We start from the raw sequence: 25,851 nt of genomic DNA on the forward strand, positions 1-25,851 counted from the left end.
TGACAGGCAGAGTGGACAGTGAGAGAGAGAGACAGAGAGAAAGGTCTTCCTTTTGCCATTGGTTCACCCTCCAATGGCCACCACGGCTGGTGCGCTGCGGCCGGCGCATCGCGCTGATCCAAAGCCAGGAGCCAGGTGCTTCTCCTGGTCTCCCATGGGGTGCAGGGCCCAAGCACTTGGGTCATCCTCCACTGCACTCCCTGGCCACAGCAGAGAGCTGGACTGGAAGAGGGGCAACTGGGACAGAATCCGGCGCCCCGACCGGGACTAGAACCCGGTGTGCTGGCGCCGCAAGGCGGAGGATTAGCCTAGTGAGCCGTGGCTCTGGCCTTCTCTCTCTCTCTCTCTCTTTTTTTTTTTTTTTTTTTTTTTTTTTTTTTTTTTGTCAGGCAGAGTGGACAGTGAGAGAGAGAGACAGAGAGAGAAAGGTCTTCCTTTTGCCGTTGGTTCATCCTCCAATGGCCGCTGTGGCCAGCGCGCTGCGGCTGCCCTATATTCACTTTTAAACTTCAACAATGATCAATTCACGGTCGATCTTGCTTCATTTAGACCCCCTTCTATGAGTACTTCCCCTGATTCAGACTATTCTGAAGCAGATCCCAGACATTACATCATTTTCTCCTAAACAGGGAACTTGCTCTAGATGTTTTGACAATATAGCTGCAGGAAGAATCTTTTTGCTTTCCACTTAAGTTACTCATGCATTCCAGTAAAATCAAACAAAGTAGAAGTTAGCTTGTTTATTTTCAAACTTCTTTTTGATCTTGCCAGGTTAATAATAAAACTAAAATTTTAAAGAAGTACAAAACCTGAAGTTTGCTATTCTTTCCCTTTCAAACATTTATTTGTTTATTTTGAAAGAGAATTACAGAGACAGGGAGAGAGGTTCTCTATTCTGCTGGTTCACTCCCCAAATGGCCACAGCAGCCAGCTCGGGGCCAGGCAGAAGCCAGGAGCTGCTCCATCCTAGTCTCCTACCTAGGTGGCAGGGTCCCAAACACTTGGGCACTCTTCTGCTGCTTTTCCCAGACTATTAGTAGGGAGCTGGATCAGAAATAGAGCAACCAGGACACAAACCAGTGCCCATGTGGGATGCTGGCTTTGCAGGTGGCAGCTTTACCCTCTACGACACAATGCTGCCCCCAGTCTTTCTTTTTTAAACAATCCAGAAGAATATGGGTGATCCAGGCTGGCGCCGTGGCTCACTAGGCTAATCCTCTACCTGTGGCGCCAGCACACCAGGTTCTAGTCCCGGTCGGAGCACAGGGTCCCGGTTGCTCCTCTTCCAGTCCAGCTCTCTGCTGTGGCCCGGGAGTACAGTGGAGGATGGCCCAAGTGCTTGGGCCCTGCACCTGCATGGGGAACCAGGAGAGGCACCTGGCTCCTGGCTTCGAATCAGCGTGGTGCACCGGCCGCAGCGGTCATTGTGGGGTGAACCAATGGAAGGAAGACCTTTCTGTCTCTCTCTCTCTCACTGTCCACTCTGCCTGTCAAAAAAAAAAAAAAAATGGGTGATTCAAATACATTGGGCAAATGGACTTTGGAATGATTTATCTCAGACATGATGTACTGAATTTTAGCCTCCATAAATTATATATTTATATAATTTATATAATTATTTAATTACTAATCAATTACAGTAAATCAACCTATGATGACTTTAATATTTTTACTTATTTATTTTTATTGATTTGTAAATAAGAGAAACATAGAGACATTGGGAAAAACATAGACAGATTTTCCTCTTGCCAGTTCATTCCCTAAATACTTGCAACAGTTGGAGTTGGGTCAGGCTGACAAAGAACATGGAACTCAAATTAAGTGTCCCACACGGGTGTCACGGATCCAAGTATTTGAGCCATGACTCACTGCTTCCCAGGGTGTGCATCATCAGGAAGCTGGGATTGAAAACAGAGCCAGGACTCGAACTGAAATGGGATGTGGCCATCCAAGTGGTGGTTTAACTGCAGCATCAAGTGCCTACCTCCCCTGTGATAAGTTAACAATTTTATATTTCGTTTTCTTCCAAAATTTCTATTTGTTTATTTGCGAGGCAGAGAGACAGAGAGAAACAGAGAGATAAACAGAGAGAAAGAGATTGAGGGGCTGGCACTGTGGTATAGTGGGTAAAGCTGCTGCCCACAGTGCTGGCATCCTATATGGGCGCTGGTTCAAGTCCCATCTGCTCTACTTCCAATCCATCTCTGCTATGGCCTGGGAAAGCAGTGGAAGATGACCCAAGTCGTTGGGCCCCTGCACCTGCATGGGAGACCCGGGGGGAGCTCCTGGCTCCTGGCTTTAGATCGGTGCAGCTCTGGCCATTGTAGCCATTTGGGGAGTGAACCATTGGGTGGAAGACCTCTCTCTCTCTCTCTCTCTCTCTCTGTGTGTGTGTGTGTGTGTGTGTGTCTTGCCTCTCTGTAACTCTGCCTTTTAAATAAATAAATAAATATTAAAAAAAATAAAAGAGAGAGACCAAGAGAGATCCTATCCACTGGTACAACCTCAAATGCCTGCAATGATTGGGGCAAGAGCTGGGAACCCAATCCAGGTCTTCCATGTGGGTGGCAGGAACTCAGTTACTTAAACCATCACTGCTGCCTGCCAGTGTCTGTATTTGCTGGAAGCTGAAGTGAGGAGCCAGGGTGTGTGATCAATTCCAAACACCTGGATATGGGATGCAGCCATCCTAGATGGCATTTTAACTTCTCAGCCAAAGCCCATGTTGACTTTTTTTTTTTTTTAATTCACTTGAAAGGTAGAGTGACAGAAAGAGAGAGAGCATCTGTCTGCTGGTTCACTCCCCAAGTGTCCAATATAGCTGGGACAGGGCCAGAAAGGCAAGAACCATGAATTCCATTTTGGTCTCCTACTTGGATGACAGGAACCCAAGTAGTTGAACCATCAGCCTCCCATCCTGCTCCCTACACACATTAGCAGGGAGCTGGATCAGAAGCTTAGCATATGGGGATTTGAACTGACACTCCAGTAAGAGGAGCAGGCATCCCCATCTGCTGATCCTCAATGCCATTCCCCCATGTTGACATTTTAAAAAATATGTATTTTATTTATTTGAAAGGCAGAGTTACAGAGATAGGGAGAAAAGGAGAGGGAAAGGGAGAGGCATAGGGAGGGGGGAGGGAGAAAGAAAGAGAGAGAGAGAGAGAGAGAGAGAATCTTCCATTAGCTGATTCACTCCCCAAATGGCCACAATGGTCAGGGCTGAGCCAAGCTGAAGCCAGGAGCCAGGAACTTCTTCCAGGTCTCCCATATGAGTGCAGGGGCCCAAGGACTTGGATCATCTTCCACTGCTTTCCCAGGCACATTAGCAGGAAGCTAGATCAGAAGTGGAATAGCTGGGCCTCGAACTGGCATCCATATGGGATGCTGGCCCTGCAGGCAGTGGTGTTACCTGCTCTGCCACAATTCTATGTTCTAGACATTTTCTTTGACTAATCTCTAAATTCACTATATCTGTCTTCATCAGTATTTCATCTGCTGTAAAATCCGATCCATTTGGTTACTATATTGTTCCATTACAGAATTTCTCCTAGGGTACCTTGCATGTTTTCCACTTTTATGCCAAAAGTATCAATCTCCTATTTCTCCTATTTCTTTCTTTCCTTCTTATTTTTTTAATATTTATTTATTGGGGCCAGTGCTGTGGCGTAGCAGGTGAAGCTGCCGCCTGCAGTGCCAACATCCCATATGAGCTGCTCCACTTCTGATCCAGCTCTCTGTTATGGCCTGGGAATGCAGAAGGAGATGGCCCAAGTCCTTGGGCCCCTGCACCCGCATGGGAGACCTGGAAGAAGCTCCTGGCTCCTGGCTTTGGCCAGGCCCAGCCCTGGCTGCTGTGGCCATCTGTGGGGTGACCAGCAGAAAGAAGATATCTCTCTAATATTTCTCTCTCTCTCTCTCTTTTTAAGATTTATTTATTTATTTGAAAGGCAGAGTTACAGGGAGAGAGGAAGAGACAAAGAGAAATCTTCCATCTGCTGGTTCACTCCCCAAATGGCTACAATGGCTGGGTCTAGGCCAGGCCAAAGCCAGGAATCAGGAGCTTCTTCCACTTTCCTTGAGCCATCCTCTGCTGCTTTCCCAGACACAGTAGCAGGGAGTTGGATCAGAAGTGGAGCAGCCAACTCTTGAACCAGCACCCATATGGGATGCCAGGATGGCAGGTGGAAGCTTTACCCTCTATACCACAATGCCAGCTCCTACTTTCTTGAACATAATAAACGACCCCAGGACTCCAGTATCTGGTTTTCATATAGGCCCTTGGTTTATATATGTACTTTTTAATGTTTTATTGTTTCTCCTGAGTTTTGTTTATATTTTCTTGTCTTCTAGTATGAATATATGTGATTAGTTTTGTATGTGGGCTGAAAATTATATTTGTGCAATTATTTACAGAAATAATTTGAGAGGAGCAGGCACTGGGCTGCCTGTAATGCTAGCATCCCAGATAGGCACCGGTTTGAGTCCTGGTTCCTCCTCTTCCAATCCTGCTCTCTGCTATGGCTTGGGAAAGCAGTAGAAGATGACCCAAGTCCTTGGCCCTTGTGCCCATGTAGGAGAGCTGGAAGAAGCTCCTGGCTCCTGGCTTTGAACTGGCTCAGCTTTGGCTATGGTGGCCATTTGGGGAGTGAATCAGCAGATACAAGACCTCTCTCTTTCTGCTTCTTCCTTTCTAATAATAAATAAATAAATCTTTAAAAAATAAGGAATTTGAGGTGTAGGATGACAATATCTTTATCGAGAGAGAATTGTTTTCTGCCAGGTACTCTGGGATCATCTTAATACAATATCAAGATTTGAGAGAGTTTGAAGCTGAGTTTACAATCTCTGTAAAGGCAAGTCTACTTTATTCAGCTTTACTTTTATTTATTTATTCATTTATTTATTTTCATTTGAGAAGCAGAGAGATACAGAGAGAGAAAAAGAGAGCTCTCATCCACTGGTTCACTACTCAAATGCCTGCAATGGCTGGGGCTGGGTGAGGTTAAAGCCAGGGCTGGGAACTCAATCCACTTCTTACATGGGTGGCAGAGACCCACCCACTTGAGCCATCATCTGCTGCCTCTCACAGTTTACATTAGCAGGAAGCTGGAATTGAGAGCAAAGCCAGAACTGGAACTCAGGTGCTCTGAGTAAAGAATCCAGGAATTATTTTTATAAGAAATTTTACACTTTTTTTAAAAAAAGATCTATTTATTTGCTTGAGAGGCAGAGTTACAGAGAGAGAGAGAGAGAGATAGAGAGAGAGACATCTTCCATCCACTGGTTTACTCCCAGATTTGAAGCCAGGAGTTAGGAGCTTCTTCTGGGTCTCCCACACGGGTGCAGGGGTCCAAGGACTTGGGTCATCTTCCACTGCTTTCTCAGGCCATAGCAGAGAGCTGGATCAGAAGAGGAGGAGCCAGGACTTGAACCAATGCTCATATGGGATGCGGCACCTCAGGTGGATGCTTAACCTACTACACGGCAGCATTGGCCTCTGGAATGCAGGAATCTTAACTACTAGGCCAAATGCTTCCTCCATCTTTACTTTTAGGGTGCAGATTTTCGGGATCCCAAAACTGGGAATTGCTCACCAAGTGTTCTTTCCCCTTAGAAGGTTCTAGATTCCAGTCTCTGTTCCTATAACCAATCAAGACTGCTAAAACACCACTCAGCAGTGGTTGTGTACCCTGGCAGTTCCATCTATCCACTGGTTCATTCCCCAAATGGCCTCAACAGCTAGGTCCGGCTAAAGCCAGCAGCCAGGATCCAGGAACCTCTTCTGGGTCTCCCATGTGGGTACAGGGGCCCAATAACCTAGGCCATTCTCCACTGCGTTCCTAGGTACAATAGCAGGGAGCTGGATCAGAAATGGAGCAGCCAGGACTTGAACCTGTGCCCACAAGGGATGCTGCTGCCTCAGGTAACTTGATACACCTCAGCGCCAGCCCCTCAGTAATTTTTCACTAACTTGCTAGTTTTCCAGTAATAGCAAGCAGTGATTTAAAAATGAGATTTACATATTTATATTTGACAAGCACTCTTACACACACACACACACACACACACACACACAGATTTTTCACCCACTGGTTTACTTTCCAAATGGGTGTGCCAGGAAAAACCCAGAAGCCAAGAACTCCATCCTGGTCTCCCATGCAGTGGCAGGGGCCCAACCAGTTGGGCCATCTTCTGCTGCTTTCCCAAGATGCATTAGCAAGGAGCTGGATCAGACGAGGAACAGCTGGAGCTTGAGACCGTTCTCTGATTTGGGATGCTGGTGATGCAAGCAGCAGTTTTACTTGCTGTGCCACAATGCCAACCCCTCAAGCAGAGATTTTTAAAAAAGGTTTATTTATTTATTTGAGTGGTAGAGTTATAGACAGAGAGAGGGAGAGACAGAGAGAAAGGTCTTCTGTCCGTTGGTTCACTCCCCAGATGGCCTCAAAGGTCGGAGCTGACCTGATCCGAAACCAGGAACCAGGAGCTTATTCTGGGTCTCTCATGTAGGTGCAGGGGCCCAAGGACTTGGGTCTTCTTCCACTGCTTCCAGAGGCCATTAGCAGGGAGCTGGACTGGAAGTGGAGCAGCTGGGACTGGAATCTGTACCAATATGAGATGCCAGCCCTGCAGATGGAGGCTTAGCCTACCATGCCACAACACCAGCCCCTCAAGCAGAGATTTCTGTTTTTCCAATCTTACTAGTTTTCTCAGTCAGAAGAAGGTTGGTCAGAATTACCTAGTCAGTGGGACTAATGTTGAGGTGTAACAGGTTTTCATATGAGCGCTGGTTTGAGGCCCAGCTGCTCCACTTCCAATCCAACTCCCTGCTTATGTGCCTGGGAAGGCAGGGGATGATGGCAGAAGTACCTGGGCCCCTGCCACCCTCATGAGAGGCCCAGATGGAATTCCTGGCTCCTGGCTTTGGTCTAGTCCTGGCTGTTGCTGGTATTTGGGGGAATGAACCAGAAAATAGAAGATCTCTCTTTCTCTCTCTGCCATTGTATCTTTCTAATAAATAAATAATACATCTTAAAAATGTTACTTAGGGAGCTGGCACTGTGGCATAGCAAATTAAGCCACTGTCTGCAGTGCTGGCATCCCATATGGGAGCCAGTTAAAGTCCTAGCTGCTCCACTTCTGATCCAGCTGATGGTGCACCTGGGAAAGTAGTAGCAGATGGCCCAAGTGCTTGGACCCTTTCACCTACATGAAAGACCCAGAAGAAGCTCATGACTCCTGGCTTGAGTCTGGCCTGGCCTGGCTGTTACAGCCATTTGGGGAGTGAACCAGGGGATGGAAGGCCTCTCTTTCTCTCTCTATCTTTCTGTCTTTATAACTCTGGCTTTCAAATAAATAAAATGGATCTTTTAAAAAAATGTTACTTAGTTACCATTACTTGAACCCCAAACCCATGTTCCTCCACTCTCCCACATCCCCTTTTCCTCTGAGAAAAATGATCTACTAGGAAACAAAATGACAGTGGAAATGCTAACAGGGTAACAATTACCCAGGCATTGAAACAAGGAACAGAAGCATACCCAAAGGAGAATCTACAAATATACAAAGAACAGGTACAACAATTGTAAAAATAACTCAAACTAACACTGGTAACAAAATTTCCTTCTAGAAAATTGGGGATCCAATTCCATTCTCTGCTTGAAAATGCCTTGCAGTTTACAAATATCACCTCCTAATGACTTTTACGAGCCAGCAGTGGTTGCTTGTAAGAGAGAATGAAATCTGTGGAATTGTATTGCCGTGTGTTCATTCAGTAAACCTCAGAGACTACTTTCAGTGCTACAGTCCTATGAAGGAAGAGGTAACACTTGAGATTCCTGAACCAAGAGTTTCTTGAATGGCCTTCACTAAAAGTTTCTGTTTTGAGATCTCTGTGGGTTTTTTTTTTTTTTTTTTGACAGGCAGAGTGGACAGTGAGATAGAGAGACAGAGAGAGAAAGGTCTTCCTTTTGCCGTTGGTTCACCCTCCAATGGCCGCCGCTGCAGCCGGCGCACCGCGCTGATCCGATGGCAGGAGCCAGGAGCCAGGTGCTTTTCCTGGTCTCCCATGGGGTGCAGGGCCCAAGCACCTGGGCCATCCTCCACTGCACTCCCTGGCCATAGCAGAGAGCTGGCCTGGAAGAGGGGCAACCGGGACAGAATCCGGCGCCCTGACCGGGACTAGAACCCGGTGTGCCGGCGCCGCAAGGTGGAGGATTAGCCTATTGAGCCACGGCGCCGGCCCATGTGGGTTTCACTCTAATCAGATCACAACCGAGCAGATGAGGCTTCTCTGATCAGATTAAAATACTGATCTCAGATCTGTCCGCCCTAATCCCTTCTCTAGGTCAGCTTGGTCAGAATTTGTTTCCCAAACTCCCAAAGACCGGTGAAACGATCTGTTTACATGTATGAGTTCAGCCAGATGAACTGTGAGGATTCCCAGCTTTCAGGCATGATTCTGACCTTGTCTTGCCTGCAATCCCCAGCGCCTCGCCTTGGAGAATGTGTTTGGACAAATGCCAATCCAGTTTCTTAACCTCTCCAAGCTTTCCCTGGGTATAAGAATTTTATCCATATCACAGGTATCTTCAGAGTTTTTATTTTCATTTATTTGAAAGGTAGAGAAAACGAGAAAGAAGAGAAGGAAAAGAGATTTTTCATCCGCTGTTTCACTTCCCAAATGCCTGCAATAGGCAGGACGCGGCCAGGTTGGAGCCAGAAGCCTTGAACCCAATCCATGTCTCCCATGTGGGTGGCAGGGACCCAAGTACTTGAATCATCATCTGCTGCCTCCCGGAGTGTACATAAGCAGGGAGCTGGAATTAGAAGCAGAGCTGGGACGCGAACCCAGACATTTCAGTATGGATGCAGATATCCCAAGCTGTGTCTTTACCTTTGGGCCAAATGTCTGCCCCAATATTTTGGGAGACTTTTTTTTTTTAAGATTTATTTTTTAATGTATTTGAGAGACAGAGTTACAGACAGAGAGAAAGGTCTTCTATCCACTGGTTCACTCCCCAAATGGCCTCAATGGCCCGAAGCTGGACAGATCTAAAGCCATGAGCCAGGAGCTTCTTCTGGGTCTCCCATGCAGATGCAGGGGCCCAAGGACTTGGGCCAGCTTTCCCTGCTTCCCCAGGCCATAGCAGAGAGCTGGATTGTTAGTGGAGCAGCTGGGACATGAACTGGCACCCATATGGGATGCCAGCACTGCAGGTGGAGACTCCGCCCACTATGCCACAGTGCCGGCCCCTATTTTGGGAGTTTTAAACAAAACAAAGAATATAAAAATCTCAGGATTGCACATGGCACATAAGCAAACATTGTATAACAGGGTAGTCTTCTGAGTTGGCTGGAGAAAATGCTCCGATGGGATTACTTGGGGGCTGGGCGGGATGTCAGGCCCTTTGAAAGCAATTCCTTAGGGGAGCTCTGAGATGGGTGACAAGTATTCTGTCATGATTGCACAATTTGGCTGAGGTGCCTGGAGGCTGGTACCACATGGCTGTGGCTGACTTGACAGTGGACTCTGTATATATGAGTAATGAAACCGAAGGATTAGTCATGGAGCTCTGGATGAAATCACAGCACCCAGAGCCTGGTAAGATTTTGAAAACTTTGTAACTTTCTCATGTCTGTTAAGCTTTTTTCTCTTGCCTGCTTTCCTATTATGGCCGCCCAGCACTTTGCAGTGTCCTGGCCCCATGGGGCTTACTGTTTTGTCTGCTTTATTTCACTTACTGCTATTTTTGCTATTATATTAACCACACAGTGCAGGGGGAACACAGAAGCTCAGAGAGGTTAAGCAAGTAATTTCTTGTCTTTTTCCAGAGCTGGATGTCTGAATACAACACATTTCTTATAGGATTGTTGCACTTCAGTGCTGACATTCTCTCTCTTTTTTTAATATTTATTTATTTGGAGGGCTGACACCGTGGCTCACTTGGTTAATCCTCCACCTGCAGTGCCTGCATTCCATATGGGCGCCAGGTTCTAGTCCCGGTTGCTCCTCTTCCAGTCCAGCTCTCTGCTGTGGCCCGGGAAGGCAGTGGAGGACGGCCCGGGTCCTTGGGCCCCTGCACCCACGTGGGAGACCAGGAGGAAGCACCTGGCTCCTGGCTTCAGATCAGCACAGCGCCGGCCGTAGCAGCCATTTGGGGATGAACCAACGGAAGGAAGACCTTTCAGTCTCTCTCTCTCTTTCTCATTGTGTAACTCTATCTGTCAAATAAAATAAAAAAAATTTAAAAAATTTATTTATTTGAAAGGCAGACTTACAGAGAGACAAGGAGAGACAGAGATCTTACGTCCACTGGTTCACTCCCGAAATGGCTGCAACAGCTGGGGCTGGGCTACACTGAAGCCAGGAGCCAGGAGCTCCCACACGGGTGCAGGTGCCCAAGCACTTGAGCCATCTTCTACTGCTTTCCCAGGTGCATTAGCAGGGAGCTGGATTGGAAGTCGGGGAGCCAGGACTTGAACCCATGTCCATATGGGATGTTGGCACTGCAGGCTGGGCCTTTAACTCTTTGCGCCACAATATCAAGTTTTGAAATTCTAATCATTGGATTCATTTATTTAGCTAACATTTGATATACACTTAATGCCTGTCCTGGTCTAATTTGGTCTTTGGGGAACCAGAAGTGATTATAAGATAACAATTATAAGAATTATAACAAAGCAGCTACATTTATTGATACTAACTCTTCATTAAACACTTTCTATATGTTGATACCTTTATTTTGCAGGTAAGGGAGCTGACTCCTAGACTCGCCCAAATTCACACAGCCAGGGAAGAGCTGAGCTCAGGATATTTACGCTCCCTGTTTTGTTAAGAAATGAAAATCTCACCCTCATATTTAAAACAAGATACATTCTTTTTAAAAAATATTTATTTATTTATTTGAAAGTCAGAGTTACACACAGAGAGAAGGAGAGGCAGAGAGACAGAGGTCTTCCATCTGCTGGTTCACTCCCCCAGTTAGCTGCAGCGACCAGAATTTCTCGGATCCTAAGCCAGGAGCCAGGAGCTTCTTCCGGGTCTCCCACACGGGTGCAGGGGTCCAAGGACTTGGACCATCTTCTACTGCTTTCCCAGGCCATAGCAGAGAGCTGGTTGGAAAGTGGAGCAGCCAGGTCTCAAATGGTGGCCATATGGGGTGCTGGTACTGCAGGTGGAGCTTTACCCACTACGCCACAATGCCGGCCCCAACATACAGTCTTTTTGAAAAGATTACTTATTTGAAAGGCAGAGCAACACAGAGAATGAGAGATAGAGAGACCTTCTATCCATTTGTTCATTCTCCAAATGGCTACAACAGCCAGGTCTAGACTAGGTGGAAGCCAGGAGCCAGGAACCCCATCCTGGTTTCCTATGTGCATGGCAGGGGCCCAAACACTTGGGCCATCTTCCACTGGTTTCCCAGGCGCATTAGCAGGGAGCTGGATTCGAAGGGCAGCAGCAGGGACTGGAATGGGCACCCCAATGTGGAATGCTGGCAAGTAGCAACTTAACTTTCTGTGCCATGTGGCTGGCCCCACAAGTCACATTCTTGAAAAAAATAATCAGAACTGATATATACTCAAACTATTTAAACAATATGATTAATTTCCTCTCATATTTGCAAAAAATGTGATGTTAATAATCACTTTAATTTTGGCCAAGGTGTTAAATAGATGTATTATATTTCAAATTACCATTTCTTTTATTATTTTTCCTTACCTTTTACAACTTTGAGATATAGTTAATGTATCACAAAATTCAAAGTGCACAGTTCAGTAGTTTTTGTCTAGTCACAGAGTTTTGCAACCATCATCACAATGTAACTTTATAACTTTTTCAACATCCCAAAAAGAAACCCCCTACACATTAGCAATTCCCCACCTGCCCCACCAGCCTGTTCTTCCATCCCTTGGTTGGCCATGTGTGATTTTGTTTTGTCTGTCTTTCTGATTTGGGGGTGGTGGTGGTGTGGCTCAGTGAAGTTGGGTATTTGTCATGTATACCACGTACATCGCATTTTTAGCCATTTTCTCTTTTTACTTTGTCGGTGGTGTCCTTTCTTGCACATGTGTTTAGATTTCTTTCAATCTTTATATCTGTTGACTTTGTTTCGTGATAACCACTTTCTTCCCTCCAGTTATAGGACTGCTCTCCGCCCTAGCATCTTTGCCTTGGGTTTGCTACAGTATTGCCAGGGCTCCCGTCTGCAGGGCACACTGAGTTCAGTCCGAGATAGCGTCACAGTATCTGATCGTTTGAGAAGTTACTTCCATCGGATGGCTACTTTGTCGCTCGTTTTTCAGAGCGGACAGAGTGACAAGAGCCAAATCAAGACAGAGGGCTTAGGCGCGGGGCGGTGGGGGGTGGGCTTCCTGTTCCGGATGTAATGTCCCGCTGTGGCCGGTTTGAAACCTGTAACCCATTCTGAACAAGGGACCTCACCTTGCCATTTTGCGCTGGATCTGGCGAACCACCCTGCGAGCCTGTTGCTAAAAATCCTAGGCTCCGAGAAGCGCTGCATATGTAGTTCCACTTACTCCTCTGCGTTTCACAATGGGGACATGGAGGCAGGTAGCTGAGAGCAGGCCTCCCGCCCGAGAGCCGCAGCAGAGCCGGGGACAACCTGGGGAGGGCTCTAACGTCCGGGCCCGCGCGCGCTCAGGTGCGGGCCCGGGGACCCCGCCTTCTGGCCTCGGCCACGCGCGCTCGTCCAGCGGGCTGGCGGGCGGGCGTGCGCTCGCTCGCGCGCGCAGTGCTGGTGTTGCTTGCGAGTTTCCCGAGTTCACGCAGGCCCTGGGTTGGCATGGCAACCAGGCAACCTGTTCCAGAGCCGCCTGCCTGCTCCGCACATGCCGCTGCCACCGCCGGAGCCGGGGCCAGAGCCTATCCCATGATGCACCGCGGCAGCCCAGTCCCCAGTGGGCCGCCATGTTGTTGGAGTGAAAGGTAAGGGGGAGCGAGAGCGCCGGAGAGAGAAGATCGGGGGGCTGAAATCCATCTTCATCCTACCGCTCCGCCCGTGAGTATCCGCACCCCGCCGGCTCCAAACGCTGCTCCGGACCCCTAGCGAGCAGACTGTCCCTTCGTATTGGTGTTTGAGAGCGATTGGGGGGGTGAGAAGGGCTTTGGAAAAGCCGCCGGGGCCCTGGCTGAGGCTTCTCACTCGCTGTTCCTCGTACATGTTTTGGAGTCAGCAGCAAGGCCCCTATTGTTATCAGAGGAGGGAGGGGGTGGGGAGCGGGGTCGAAGCGAGGCGAGGGCCGGGGGCTTAGTCCCGGACTCGGGGCACAGAGGTGCCTCTCTGTTTGTGCTCGGCCCTGTTGGCATCCGCCGAAGATTGATGTTGCCATTCGGGTTGCTTTTTTTGATGGATTTGCGAAGCCCCGAGTCTTCGGTGTGGCCGTGGAGTATAATTCTGTGCCACCCCGGATTCCTTCGACTTCCTGCGCTTCCGTGGCAGCGCCAAGGGAGGAGGAACAATACATGGCTTTAGGAGCGGCCGTGGCCCATCGCCACAGGCGAGACCCACCGTGGGGGGAACTTTGCAAGCCTTAAATGTGCGTAAGTGGCCATCAGGAAGTTTCCGGTGGCTGTGTAGGCTCCCGGGTGCTTGTGGCCTTTTGTTTCCGCGAGAACCCGTGTTTTTAGGGGGTTCCTCCTCTTTGAGCCTCTCCGTGTTGGTGTCTGCCTCTCAACTCGAAGAGGAGTTCCCCCCTCCTTGGTAGTAGGGAAAACGTCCACACAATGCTAGATAGTTTCCGTGCTCGGCGAAGTGCTTGATAAACACAGGTCATGTATTGTATTTGGGAGGACCACTCCCACGGCAAGTGAGGAGTCAGCTCTCGTAACCCCTTCCAGTGAAGTCCCCCCACCCTCGCCTGAAAAACAAAAGAAACCCCCAGACCCCCAGGCTGCATGACCAGCCAAGGTTTTCTCGGAGGATTGTTACCCTTCATTGTTCCATTAAGAAAATCCTGTTCTTAGCTCTTGTTGGCATTTTGTGCACTTCTTATTACTGAAATGGTTAAGATTTTATGAGGCTTTTGGGGGAGTTTCTGCTTTAAAGTCAGTTACTTCTGAAACTGTAGGTTTGTTGCTGTAGCTTTTTGTTTGTTCTGTGAGAACACTGGAAAACTCAAGTAAGCCCCCTTCAAGATCAGTGGCTTCTGCTGCTGCTTTAAGTAAGCTAAGTAAACCCTTTGATCCATTGCTGAGTTTAACTTTATAAAACACTCCCAGGGCTGTTGATTGTCTCTCTGGGTCTTTGAGAACTACTCACTGGATTCTGGACTTTGAGTTAGTATTTTACCTTAGCCACACTTGAATTCCTTTTGTCCAAGGCCACAGCTTTTTGAAGTTGGAATTTGTTTAGTTTGGGTTTGAGACGAACTGCTTTAAAATAAATTTATGACCACAGAATGTTTGTTCAGTGTGGTAAAAATAAACACCTTTTCAACCACTAAGCATTTTAGTAAAAGGTGAATTATAGAGATGGATTAAGTCCTGTTCCTTTGTTTGAAGTAAACTCTATTACTGATATTAACAAAACAAAACCCCTTGATGTAAACAGTATGAAAAGCTGTGACAGGGTAGAGGATTGGCCCTTAATTCTAGTTGCTTAATATACTTGCTGTAGTGTGTCATTTGTAAAAAATAAAAAAACAAAACAAAAAAACAACAAAAAAACCATTTCAAATGCTGCATGTAACTTTTTAGTGAATGTTAAGAGTTCCCTAAAAAGGTATCAGCAGTTAAATGTTTTCTGTTATTTAGGTGACTGCCTCCTTAATTTTTGTGCTGTAGTTGCTAGGATCACAAAACTGCTGAAGACACAGGTTAATTGGTTAGGCATTTGCTCACTTTCAGATTGTCCCTTTCTGCCAGGTTTTTTCTTGTTTGAGAAACTGCTTTGCCTCATTAGGTAAAGCAGGAAGTCTCAGGGCCTACAAAACACCAGTTGTTTTGTTTGAACAATTTTATAGGAATCTCTCCGCCCCATTCCTTTTTGAATGAAGTTGTGTTCAGCTTGTTTCAGTGGTAGACTCCTTTTTCATATGGAAATTCCTTGTTAGATAACTATTTTGATAGGTCCTTATTTCAGAAAAGATTGCATTTACTATTTTAGGAGTTCTCTTAGAGACTAACTCTCAACTGCCTTAAGTGGTGGTCACTAAGTTTCTAAGGTCTTTGGCGTGGTGACTTCCTCTGATCAAAAACTCTGAAATGTATTATCTTATTTTGTTTAAAAAACAGAAAACATTGTGAGACATAGAGCAAGGATTTCCTCCATTTTAATAAGGAAATAGGCCCAGGAAGTCGGTTAGTTTAGTGGAAGAACTTGGGTTTTGGAACTTGTGGCCTGTTCTAGAGTAAGTTAGGATGGCTGTTTTCTTGTGGGAGAAAATGGGAATGTCCAATATTGCTCATCCGAGGATGGTAACTTTTTTGGAAGATCATGTGGGATGGCATTAAGTTGCTTTTCACTTTGCAAACACTAGGGGTGAAACAGAGCCAGGGCTTTCTGGTACTTGGGCATGGGCAAGATTTTGTTCATGAAAGCATAATCTGAAGACTAGACGGCTAGGCTACTGGAATCCTACAAGAAGGTTCTGAGAGGTTGGAATTGTTAACCTTTACAATGTTTTTTTCCTTCTGACCTAAAAACATGAATTAGTTGTGTGAAGCCAGTGCTACTGTATCAGGAGGTTTTACAAAATCCAACAAGGAGAGATGATAGTTTTTTTTTCTTTTTTAAATAGTTCTATTGCAAATACCACAGTAAGACTTGGGAAAGATAAGGAGTATGTAGTGGTGACTGTTAGAGCTTAGTCCTCAAAGTGGGCTCTAGGTGCTGTGGCAGATATGTCCTAATTGGTAACTTATTTATTTACTTTGTACCTTTTTTTAAGTGCCCACAGGCCAACAAGTATTCTATTTTATGTTAAAATGTTTTTGATTGTTAAGGAACTTAACTAGTAATGTTTCATAGTAACCCTTCAGAGCTCCTTTGTTCAGTTTCTATAGGAGTAGAGGATCCCGGTGAGAATGTTGACTTACTGGGGAGTAGCAAGGGGTTGGTAGACAGAACTAGACTTGAAAAGTTTGAATCTTTTCTCTGTTGCTTACTAGCTGAATGGCCTTGGGCACATTGCGTAACCTTTCTGTACCTTAGTGTTTTCTTCTGCAGAGTAAGGATAGTGATCCTTACCTTTCAGGGTTTTTCTTTTTTTGTTTGTTATTTTGATAAGATAATGTCTGTAATATATTTGTATTTATCACACTGTTACTATGTTGAGTCCTCTGGTTTTTATAGTGTTTCCATACTAGTAGAATTTGGTTTGTTCTTACACTGTTTATAGGAATTGAAGCAGTGTGATTACAATTATAATTGTTCTTACACTGTTTATAGGAATTGAAGCAGTGTGATTACAATTATAATTGTAAATTGGTGGTAAAAAGCTTGGATTATTTTCCCCTCATGGACAGCAGCTCAGGAGAGGTTTGGGCTAAGAAGATTCTGTTGCCATTCTTGGTCAGAGGGTCTTAACAGTGTTTCCCAGAGGTGTATCCTACAAATATATTGGATCTCTTAAAGGATCCTTTCAAGTTGGACAATCTGAGCTATGAAAACTGCTGAAGTTGGCCAGTGCGGCGGCTCACTAGGCTAATCCTCCGCCTGTGGCGCAGGCACTCCAGATTCTAGTCCCGGTCGGGGCGCCGGATTCTGTCCCCGTTGCTCCTCTTCCAGTCCAGCTCTCTGCTGTGGCCTGGGAGTGCAGTGGAGGATGGCCCAAGTGCTTGGGCCCTGCACCCGCATGGGAGACCAGGAGAAGGACCTAGCTCCTGGCTTCGGATCGGTGCAGCGTGCCCGCTGCAGTGCACCGGTCGTAGCGGCCATTTGGGAGGTGAACCAATGGAAGGAAGACCTTTCATTTTGTCTCTCTCTCTCACTAACTCTGCCTGTCAAAAAACAAAAAACAAACCTGTTGAAGTTGGCTTACGGTGCAAATAAGTTGGGTAGAGGACTTCATTTGAAGTGTAGTTCTTTGTTGCTACCTTTTGGTAACAACACAAGCTTCTCTAAAGTGGCAGTATTGAGTCATGGTCTCAGTATCTTGTCAAAGTGCCTGTTGCCATTTATTTTACACACAGCCACTTAAAAATGGAAGTTTCAGTTTAGGAAATTGTATGTATATTGTATGACATTTTAATTGGTAAAAACTGGTTGTGCATGATTGTTCTGCAAAAAACCCGGGGTTCACGTTTTTATAGTGGTGTCTACATTTTTAGAGATGCAGACGTTAACCATATGTAACTTGTTTGTCCTTAGGTGTTGGTGGAATGAGCGTTGCATGTGTCTTGAAAAGAAAAGCAGTGCTTTGGCAGGACTCTTTCAGCCCCCACCTGAAACATCACCCTCAAGAACCAGCTAATCCCAACATGCCTGTTGTTTTGACATCTGGAACAGGGTCGCAAGCGCAGCCACAACCAGCTGCAAATCAGGCTCTTGCCGCTGGGACACACTCCAGCCCTGTCCCAGGATCCATAGGAGTTGCAGGCCGTTCCCAGGACGACGCTATGGTGGACTACTTCTTTCAGAGGCAGCATGGTGAGCAGCTTGGGGGAGGAGGAAGTGGTGGAGGCGGCTATAATAATAGCAAACATCGATGGCCTACTGGGGATAACATTCATGCAGAACATCAGGTAAAAAAAGTTCACTATTTCAGCTTTGAAACTCTTATAATCACTGTCACCTAGGATATCTGCTTTCAGTGAATGTCTTTAACATCTTACATTGCTGGTTTATTTCTTCTAAGCAGTCATTAGTTTTAAGATCTTGTAATATTGTCACTGGGTTCTTTATCATTGTGCTAAATAGTAAATGATGAGTTCATTTAAAAAAGACTGAAGATTGTTTTCATGTACACAGTACATTTCTGGGAGTACTTTTTTCTGACAAAAATACTATTGTTTCGCATTAACATATATATGCGTGTTAGAACTGTTTGGATTGTTTATAGTACAAATATGTATTTTAGTCTTTTCTGTTGGATATGGGTGACTTTTTTTTTTTTAAGATTTATTTATTACTGGTGGCGGCACTGTGGCATAGTAGGCTAAGCCACTGCCTGTGGTGCTGGCATCCCATATGGGCACTGATTAGTGTCCAGGCTGCTCCTCTTATGATCCAGCTCTGCTATGGCCTGGAGAAGCATTAGAGGGTGGCCCAAGTGCTTGGGCCCATGTACCGATATGTGAGAGACCCAGAAGAAGCTCCTGGCTCCTTTCTTTCTGTCTTTCCCTCTATAACTCCTCCTCTCAAATAAATAAATAAAATCTTAAAAAAATTGTATTATTTTTTTGAAAGTCAAAGTTACAGAGAAAGGAGACGCAGAGGCACAGAGAGAGATCGATCTTCCATCTGCTGGTTCACTCTTCAGATGGCCGCAATGGAGGGAGCTGGGCCAGGCTGAAGCCAGGAGCCAGGAACTTCCTCCAGGATGCAGGAGCCCAATGACTTAGGCCATGTTCTGCTGCTTTCTCTGGTGCATTAGGAGGGAGCTGGATTGGAAGTGGAACAGCTGGGACTTAACTGGCACCCATGTGGACTTTACCTGCTATGCCATAGTGCCAGCCCCAAGTTTTGTTTTTAAGATATTATGGTTAGAAAGTAGTGGGAAGTTGATAACAAATTAGCTGCTCAAATGGAATTTATTTGAAATGAAAATGATTACAATTTTGTGTCAGGAATGACTGTGACCTTTAGGTTTAAACTATTGCTGTCGTCTTAGAAGAACTTGTTTGTTTGGGTCAAATTTTTTTTTAATATTTGTTTATTTATTTGAAAGGCAGAGTTAGAGAGAGAGAGAGAGAGGTCTTCCATCTGTTGGTTCACTCCCCAGATGGCCGCAGTGGCTGGAGCTGTGTTGATCTGAAGCCAGGAGCTTCTTCCAGGTCTCCCATGAGGGTGCAGGGGTCCAAGGACCTGGGCCATCTTCTACTGCTGTCCCAGGCCATAACAGGGTTGGAATGGAAATGGAGCAGCCGGGACTCAAACCGGTGCCCATATGGAATGCCGGCACTGCAGGCGGCAGCTTTACCCACTATGCCACAGCACCGGCCCCTTTTAATATGTTTAATGTTATAAATCCAGAATCATATCTGAAATCATAGTACGTTTTACCAAGAAGAGGATTTAGCTTGATTGATGTTTCCTGACTTTCTGTTTGTGTCTAAAGCATTAGACTGTTTTGGTCAGATTATTTGAAATTGGGTGTAGGTTGAGTTTGGCAAGGTTCATTTTAATCTTTTTTTATTACTATTTTGTAAAGATTTTCTTTGAAAAGCAAAAGTTACACAGAGAGAGAGAGAGAGAAAGATAGAGATACCTTTCATCCATGATTCACTTCCTAAATGGCTGCAGTGGCTAGGGCGGGGACAGCCTGAAGCCAGGAGCTTCTGGGTCTCCCATGTTGGTGCAGAGGCACAAGTACTTGGACCACCTTCCTCTGCGTTCCCAGGCACATTAGCAGGGAGCTGGATGGAAATTGGAGCAGTGGATACGAAACCCCGCCCATATGGGATGCCGGTGTTGGCAGGTGGCGGCTTAACCCGCTATGTCACAATGCCTGCCTCGGCAAGGTTCATTTTATAGTGCCAGTCTGAGTGATGATTAGCAAACAGAACTGACATCTTTTGCTACGCCTCCAATGGAGCACACCTGCAAATCTGACTTCTCAGGCTTCCCTTGACCCCTCCAAAAAAGGTCGGTATAATAGTTCTTTGTTATAGTAGAAACAAAGGCAGAATCTATGTTGTTACTCAATAGAAATTTATTGAGCACAATGACCATAGGTCTCTTTGACTGATACAGTGCATATCAGTACTGCCTTCTAAGAAGCCCAAGAATAGGAGCTTCTTCTAGTGCACTTAGAGCATTTTAAAAAATCTTTATGATGTTCCTATTAAGACATTGTATTTGTTTACTGTTTACTTTGAGTTTTGAAGGTAGGGCTCAAATTTCTCTGATCCCTAGAACATAGCAAATAATAACACTTCAGAAGGAATGTATCTTTGGCCTTCAAACAAGGTTGGGGAAAAAGAATGTGGTCACAAGTAGAGGGAGGCTTGAATGGCAGCTAAGATTGACTTTAGTAGGCAGCAGGGATCTTGAGTACATAGAGTGGCTTTTATCCAGTAGTGTGGGAGACCCAGTTGGTAATAAGAGATTGGGGTGAGTAAGGGCTGAACTGAATTGAATAACCACTCAAACAAACCTGATGTGAGTAATGGAAAAAATGGTATGTGACTAATAAGATGTGTGTAGAATTGGTGATTGAATTAGAAATCTTAGGTCCCTGGGAAAATGAAGACAGGAAAAGAAGTACAGGGGGTTCTGATTTAGGGACAAGGTGGTTAAATTGGGTAGTACATATGTTGATTTAAGGTGAATGTGGAATATCCAGGTGGTATATAGTAGGTAGCTGTGTATGTACAGAGAGATCAGGTAGAAAGTATTTGATTTTTGTGGTAATTAGGTTGGAGGTAAAAGCAGGAAGATTATAATTTCTGTTGTATTTGGCTAAGCATTGTTTAAAATAATAAACATTAGTTTTTTTTTTTTTTTAAGATCTATTTATTTATTTGAAAGAGTTACAGAGAGAGGTAGAGACAGAGAGAGAGAGAGGTCTTCCATCTGATGGTTCACTCCCCAGATAGCCACAATGGCCGGAGCTGTGCTGATCCGAAGCCGGGAGCTTCTGGGTCTCCCACATAGGCACAGGGGCCCAAGGACTTGGGCCACCTTCTACTGCCTTCCCATGCTATAGCAGAGAGCTGGATCAGAGGAAGAGCAGCCGGGACTAGAATTGACACTCATATGGGATGCTGGCGTTGCAGGGCAGGGCGTTAATCCACTGTGCCACGGCGCCGGCCCCCAAACATTAGTTTTTAAAATGTGTCTTATAGATCCATAAAATTTTGGGTTCCCTTTCTTAATGATGGACTGCTGGGTGGAAGCTGAGAGGATAATCATGGTACTTGGCCTGTATTTTGCTAGGTGGGCAAATCAAACGCGAGGTCAGTTTTTGGCAGAGCTCTGATACCTAAGATCTTGTGCTATGCCAATCAATGTGTATTTATTTTTTAAGATTATTTATTTATTTGAGAGCTAGAGTTATAGAGTGAGAGGGAGAGACGGAGAGGTCTTCCATCCGATGGTTCACTCCCCAAATGGCTGCAATAGCTGGAGCTGCGCTGATCCGAAGCCAGGAGCCAGGAGCTTCTTCCTGGTCTCCCATGCGGGTGCAGGGACCCAAGGGCTTGGACCATCTTCTACTGCTTTCCCAGGCCACAGCAGAGAGCTGGACTGGAAGAGGAGCAGCCAGGTCTGGAACCGGCGCCCCCATGGGATTCCAGCGCCGCAGGTGGAGGATTAACCTACTGCACCACGGCACCAGTCCCTCAATGTGTATTTATCATATGTTTACTCTGGCATCTGTTTTATACTGAACCCTGTCTGACTTAGTGGTTTTATGCAGGTCAGTTAACAAACTTAAGTTAATAATATTAAATGGCAAAGCCTGTTCCCTACCCAGGAGGCCTACACTGGTGATCCAACTTGGAATTGGCATTCATCATCATCATCAAAGCACAGTTTTATTGGGCCCTACCCATGAGACAATGAACAGCATTCAGGAACTAAGGGAGTTGGTGTGTGGCAGTTGTGTAATACTCACAAATGACTGACCTGCGGTCATTTTCCTGTATCATTATGGTGTATTGTAATTTACTGGTTCTGATGTTGATCTCACCTCCTAGACTGAGCTGTTCAAGGCAGAGGCTTGTGTTTTTTTTATGCCCCTCTTTTAGGAGGCATTCTGAGGGAAAACTAGAAATTCTTCAGTTTTGTAATCAGGTAAGAGTGGGTCTTTTAGCTGAGCCATCTTGCGGGGACACACATGGCAACAAGTTGAGAGGCCACGTGGACAAGCACAGGTACCACCTGTAGTACAGCAAGGCAGGTGTCTGGGTGAAGAATCATTCATTATGCCCTTATTTCCACTCACTGATGGGTGTGGTAAGTAAGAGGCTGCCTGAGCTTTCAGGTAGTTTGAGAGGTTGAGAAGCTCTGTAACAGAAACATTTATTGAGGACTTGTGTTCTAGGCTCGGGACTGTAAATTTCCACTTTTTAATTCTTGCAGCAATTTTGTGATGGAGGTTTTTTTTTTTTTTTTCCTTTGAGAGATGAGAAGCTAAAACTTAACCACCAGGTAGAACCTGTTTGAAAAAAGTCATTTTGGTTCCCTTATCCATGCTCTACGTGGATTTTCACCTTCCTAGAGCAAAAATGAGACAAAACAAAGCTATTGCAAGCATATTCCAAGATCAAAGAATTATTTTGCCATAATTTTGCTTGAAATTTAGAGATTGAGAGGGTACTTCAGAAGTTTTTAAAAAAATGAAACTAAGATAAGTTTATTTGGTGTCAACAATTTTTTGAAATCCATGTAATTTTTTCATGATACACATTTCCATGAACTTTTTGAAGACTGTTAATGTAAGCCTAAAAATAAAAAGGTAAATACAAACAATGTCATTTTTCTCCTATGTCTTTTTCCCCCCACAAGAGCAGTAATGCTAAAGTCAGTTTTTAAAATTATATGTGTTCCGGCCGATGCTGCGGCTCACTAGGCTAATCCTCCACCTTGCGGCGCCGGCACACCGGGTTCTAGTCCCTGTCGGGGCGCCGGATTCTGTCCCGGTTGTGCCTCCAGTCCAGCTCTCCGCTGTGGCCCAGGAATGCAGTGGAGGATGGCCCAAGTGCTTGGGCCCTGCACCCCATGGGTGACCAGGAGAAGCACCTGGCTCCTGGCTTCGGATCAGCGCGGTGCGCCGGCCGCAGTGTGCTGGCTGTGGCGGCCATTGGGGGGTGAACCAACGGCAAAAGGAAGACCTTTCTCTCTCTCTCTCTCTCACTGTCCACTCTGCCTGTCCAAAAAAAAAAAAAAAATCTTAAAAAAAAATTATATGTGTTCCAAGTGGTAATGTGGGAAACCTACTTCTCTAGAGAAGGAGTAAATCAGTATGATCTTAATGCCAACACATTTTACCATACCACTGAGCTAATATTCCTGTCTAGTGGGCCTGTTTTTTAGAAATAGCTTTTTGGCATATAGGACAGAGTTTAAGATCAAATTGGCAGAGTGTTTTCACCAGTGAACTGATGAAGGAAAGAATATCACAGGTTGTGATGCCAGCCAACTATGTCAGAGAAAAGGGAATTATTTCTTGTGCCAAATACTTAAATCCATTTCTCTCATAATTACTCTCATTTATGAACAATCGGTTTTACAGTTTTTTATAAAAGTTTTTCTTTTCTTTTTTTAACTTTCTGGTGTTAGGATATTCCTGCCTATTGTAGCCATTTTTTGTTGGCTGAATTTCCATCATTTTTCTTTTTTTTAAAGATTGATTTATTTGCAAGGCAGAGATAGGAGGAGAGAGATTTTCCATTCACTGGTTCACTCCCCAAATGGCTGCAACAGGCAGGGCTAGGCCGATCCGAAGCCAGGAGCCAGAAGCCAGGAGCTTCTTCCATGTCTCCATGTGGATGCAAGTCTTCCGCTGCTTTCCCTGGAGCATTAGTAGGGAGCTGGTTCAAAAGTGGAGCAGCTAGGACTTGAACTAGAGCCCATATGGGATGCCGGCACTGCAGGCGGAGGCTTAACCTTCTATACCACAGCACCATACCCAAATTTCCTTCTCTTTTAATAATGAACTCTTTCAGCTGTTATATTTATATATATGTATATATATGTATATATATAATTGAATATATATAATTGAATTTTGGGACTGTTTAGATGTTATTTTCTTTCTTTCTTTTTTTTTTAAAGATTTATTTGCAAGGCAGTGTCACAGAGAGGCAGAGAGAAAGAGAGAGAGAGGTCCTCTATCTGTTGGTCCACTCCCCAGATGGCCGCAACGGCTGGAGCTATGCTGATCCACAGCCAGGAGCCAGGAGCTTCCAGGTCTCCCACGTGGGTGCCAGGGCCCAAGGACCTGGGCCATCTTCCACTGCTTTTCCAGACCATAGCAGAGAGCCAGATCAGAAGTGGAGCATCAGAAGTGTGGCTTTACCTGCTGCACTAAAATGTCGGCCCCCTTTTTTTATCTTTTGTTATTATTTTTAAAAATAAGTCTTTTTAATGTTTATACAACCTTAAATTCTTTTTTTTTTTTTTTTAGAAAGATTTATTTATTTATTTGAAAGACGGGAGTGGGGGAGCCAGTGCTGTTGTGTAGTGGGCTAAGCCTCTGTTGGTGGCACCAATTTGTGTCTGGGCTGCTCCTCTTCTGATTCAGTTCTGTGCTATGGCCTGTGAAAGCAGTGGAAGATGGCCCAAATGCTTGGGCCCTGCACCGGCATGGGAGACCCAGAAGAAGCTCCTGGCTTTGGATCGGCCCAGCTCCGGACCTTGTGGCCATTTGGGGAGTGAACCAGTGGATAGAAGACGTTTCTGTCTGTCTCCCTGTCTGTAACTCTACCTTTCAAATAAATAAATAAAATCTTAAAAAAAAAAAAAAAAAAGAGGGAGAGATAAACAGATATCTTCTATCCATTTACTTTCCAAATGTCAGCAACAGTGATGTCTGGGCTAGGTGGAAGCCAGGAGGCAGGAACTACATCTGGATCTCACACATGGGTGGCAGGCATCCAAGGATCTGGGCCATCTTCTGCTTTCTCAGGGACATTAGCAGGGAGCTGGATTAGAAGTAGAGCAGTGGCCGGTGCCGTGGCTCACTAGGCTAATCCTCCACCTTTGGCGCTGGCACCTCAGGTTCTAGTCCCGGCTGGGGTGTGGGTTCGTCCCGGTTGCTCCTCTTCCAGTCCAGGTCCCTGCTGTGGCCTGGGAAGGCAGTGGAGGATGGCCCAAGTGCTTGGGCCCTGCACCTGCATGGGAGACCAGGAGAAGCACCTGGCTTCTGGCTTCGGATCGGCGCAGTGCGCTGTCCGTAGCGGCCATTTGTGGGGTGAACCAACGGAAGGAAGACCTTTCTCTCTGTCTCTCTCTCTCACTGTCTAACTCTGCCTGTCAAAAACAAAATAAATAAATAAATAAAATAAAGTAGAGCAGCAGGATTCAAACTGGCATTCTGATATGGGATGCTGGCATTACAAGTGGCAGCTTAAGCCCCTATCCACCTATTTTTTTTTTTATTAAGATTTTGTTTATTTGAGAGGTATAGTTACAGACAGAGGGAGAGACAGAGAGAAAGGTCTCCCCAAATGGCCACAATGGCCAGAGCTGCGCAGATCCGAAGCCAGGAGCCAGGTGCTGCTTCTGGTCTCACATGGGTGCAACGGCCCAAGGACTTGGGCCATCTTCTGCTTTCTCAGGCCATAGCAGAGAGCAGGATTGGAAGCGGGTAGCCAGGACTTGAACTGGCGCCCATATGGAATACTGGCACTGCAGGAGGAGGATTAACCTACTGCGCCACTGTGCCGACCCCCATCCACCTATTTTTAAGATTTTTTTTTTTTTTTAAAGCTTTATTTTATTTATTTGAAAGGCAGAGTTACAGAGAGATCTAGAGACAGAGAGAGACAGAGAGAGAGAGAGAGAGACAGAGAGATCTTCCATCCACTGGTTCACTCCCCAGATGGCCGCAACGGCTGGAGCTGTGCCGATCCAAAGCCAGGTGCATCTTCCAGGTCTTCCAGGCTGGTGCAGGGGCCCAAGGACTTGGGCCATCTTTTAGTGCTTTGCCAGGCCATAGCAGAGAGCTGGATTGGAAGAGGAACAGTTGGGACTAGAACGGGCACCCATATGGGAT

At 45.7% G+C, this 25,851-nt stretch overlaps 1 protein-coding gene across 50 annotated transcripts in view; it reads left to right on the forward strand.

Annotated features, from left to right (window-relative positions):
• Positions 1–12,729: 12,729 nt before the first annotated feature.
• Positions 12,730–25,851, forward strand: part of PUM1 (pumilio RNA binding family member 1) — a 150,864-nt gene continuing 137,742 nt past the window's right edge. For 24 of the 50 annotated variants that reach the window (XM_008265820.4, XM_008265822.4, XM_008265826.4 and 21 more), the window contains exons 1-2: positions 12,893–13,028; positions 17,340–17,713. In XM_008265820.4, coding sequence (XP_008264042.1) covers positions 17,351–17,713 — 363 coding nt within the window. In that variant the 5' untranslated portion in view covers positions 12,893–13,028; positions 17,340–17,350. Of the gene's footprint in view, positions 13,029–17,339; positions 17,714–19,666; positions 19,776–25,851 lie in introns of those variants that run through there. The other 26 variants (XM_070078901.1, XM_070078893.1, XM_070078897.1 and 23 more) reach the window with 9 other exon arrangements.

Source organism: Oryctolagus cuniculus, chromosome 7 (genome assembly GCF_964237555.1).
Source record: "Oryctolagus cuniculus chromosome 7, mOryCun1.1, whole genome shotgun sequence".
Lineage (NCBI taxonomy): Eukaryota > Metazoa > Chordata > Mammalia > Lagomorpha > Leporidae > Oryctolagus > Oryctolagus cuniculus.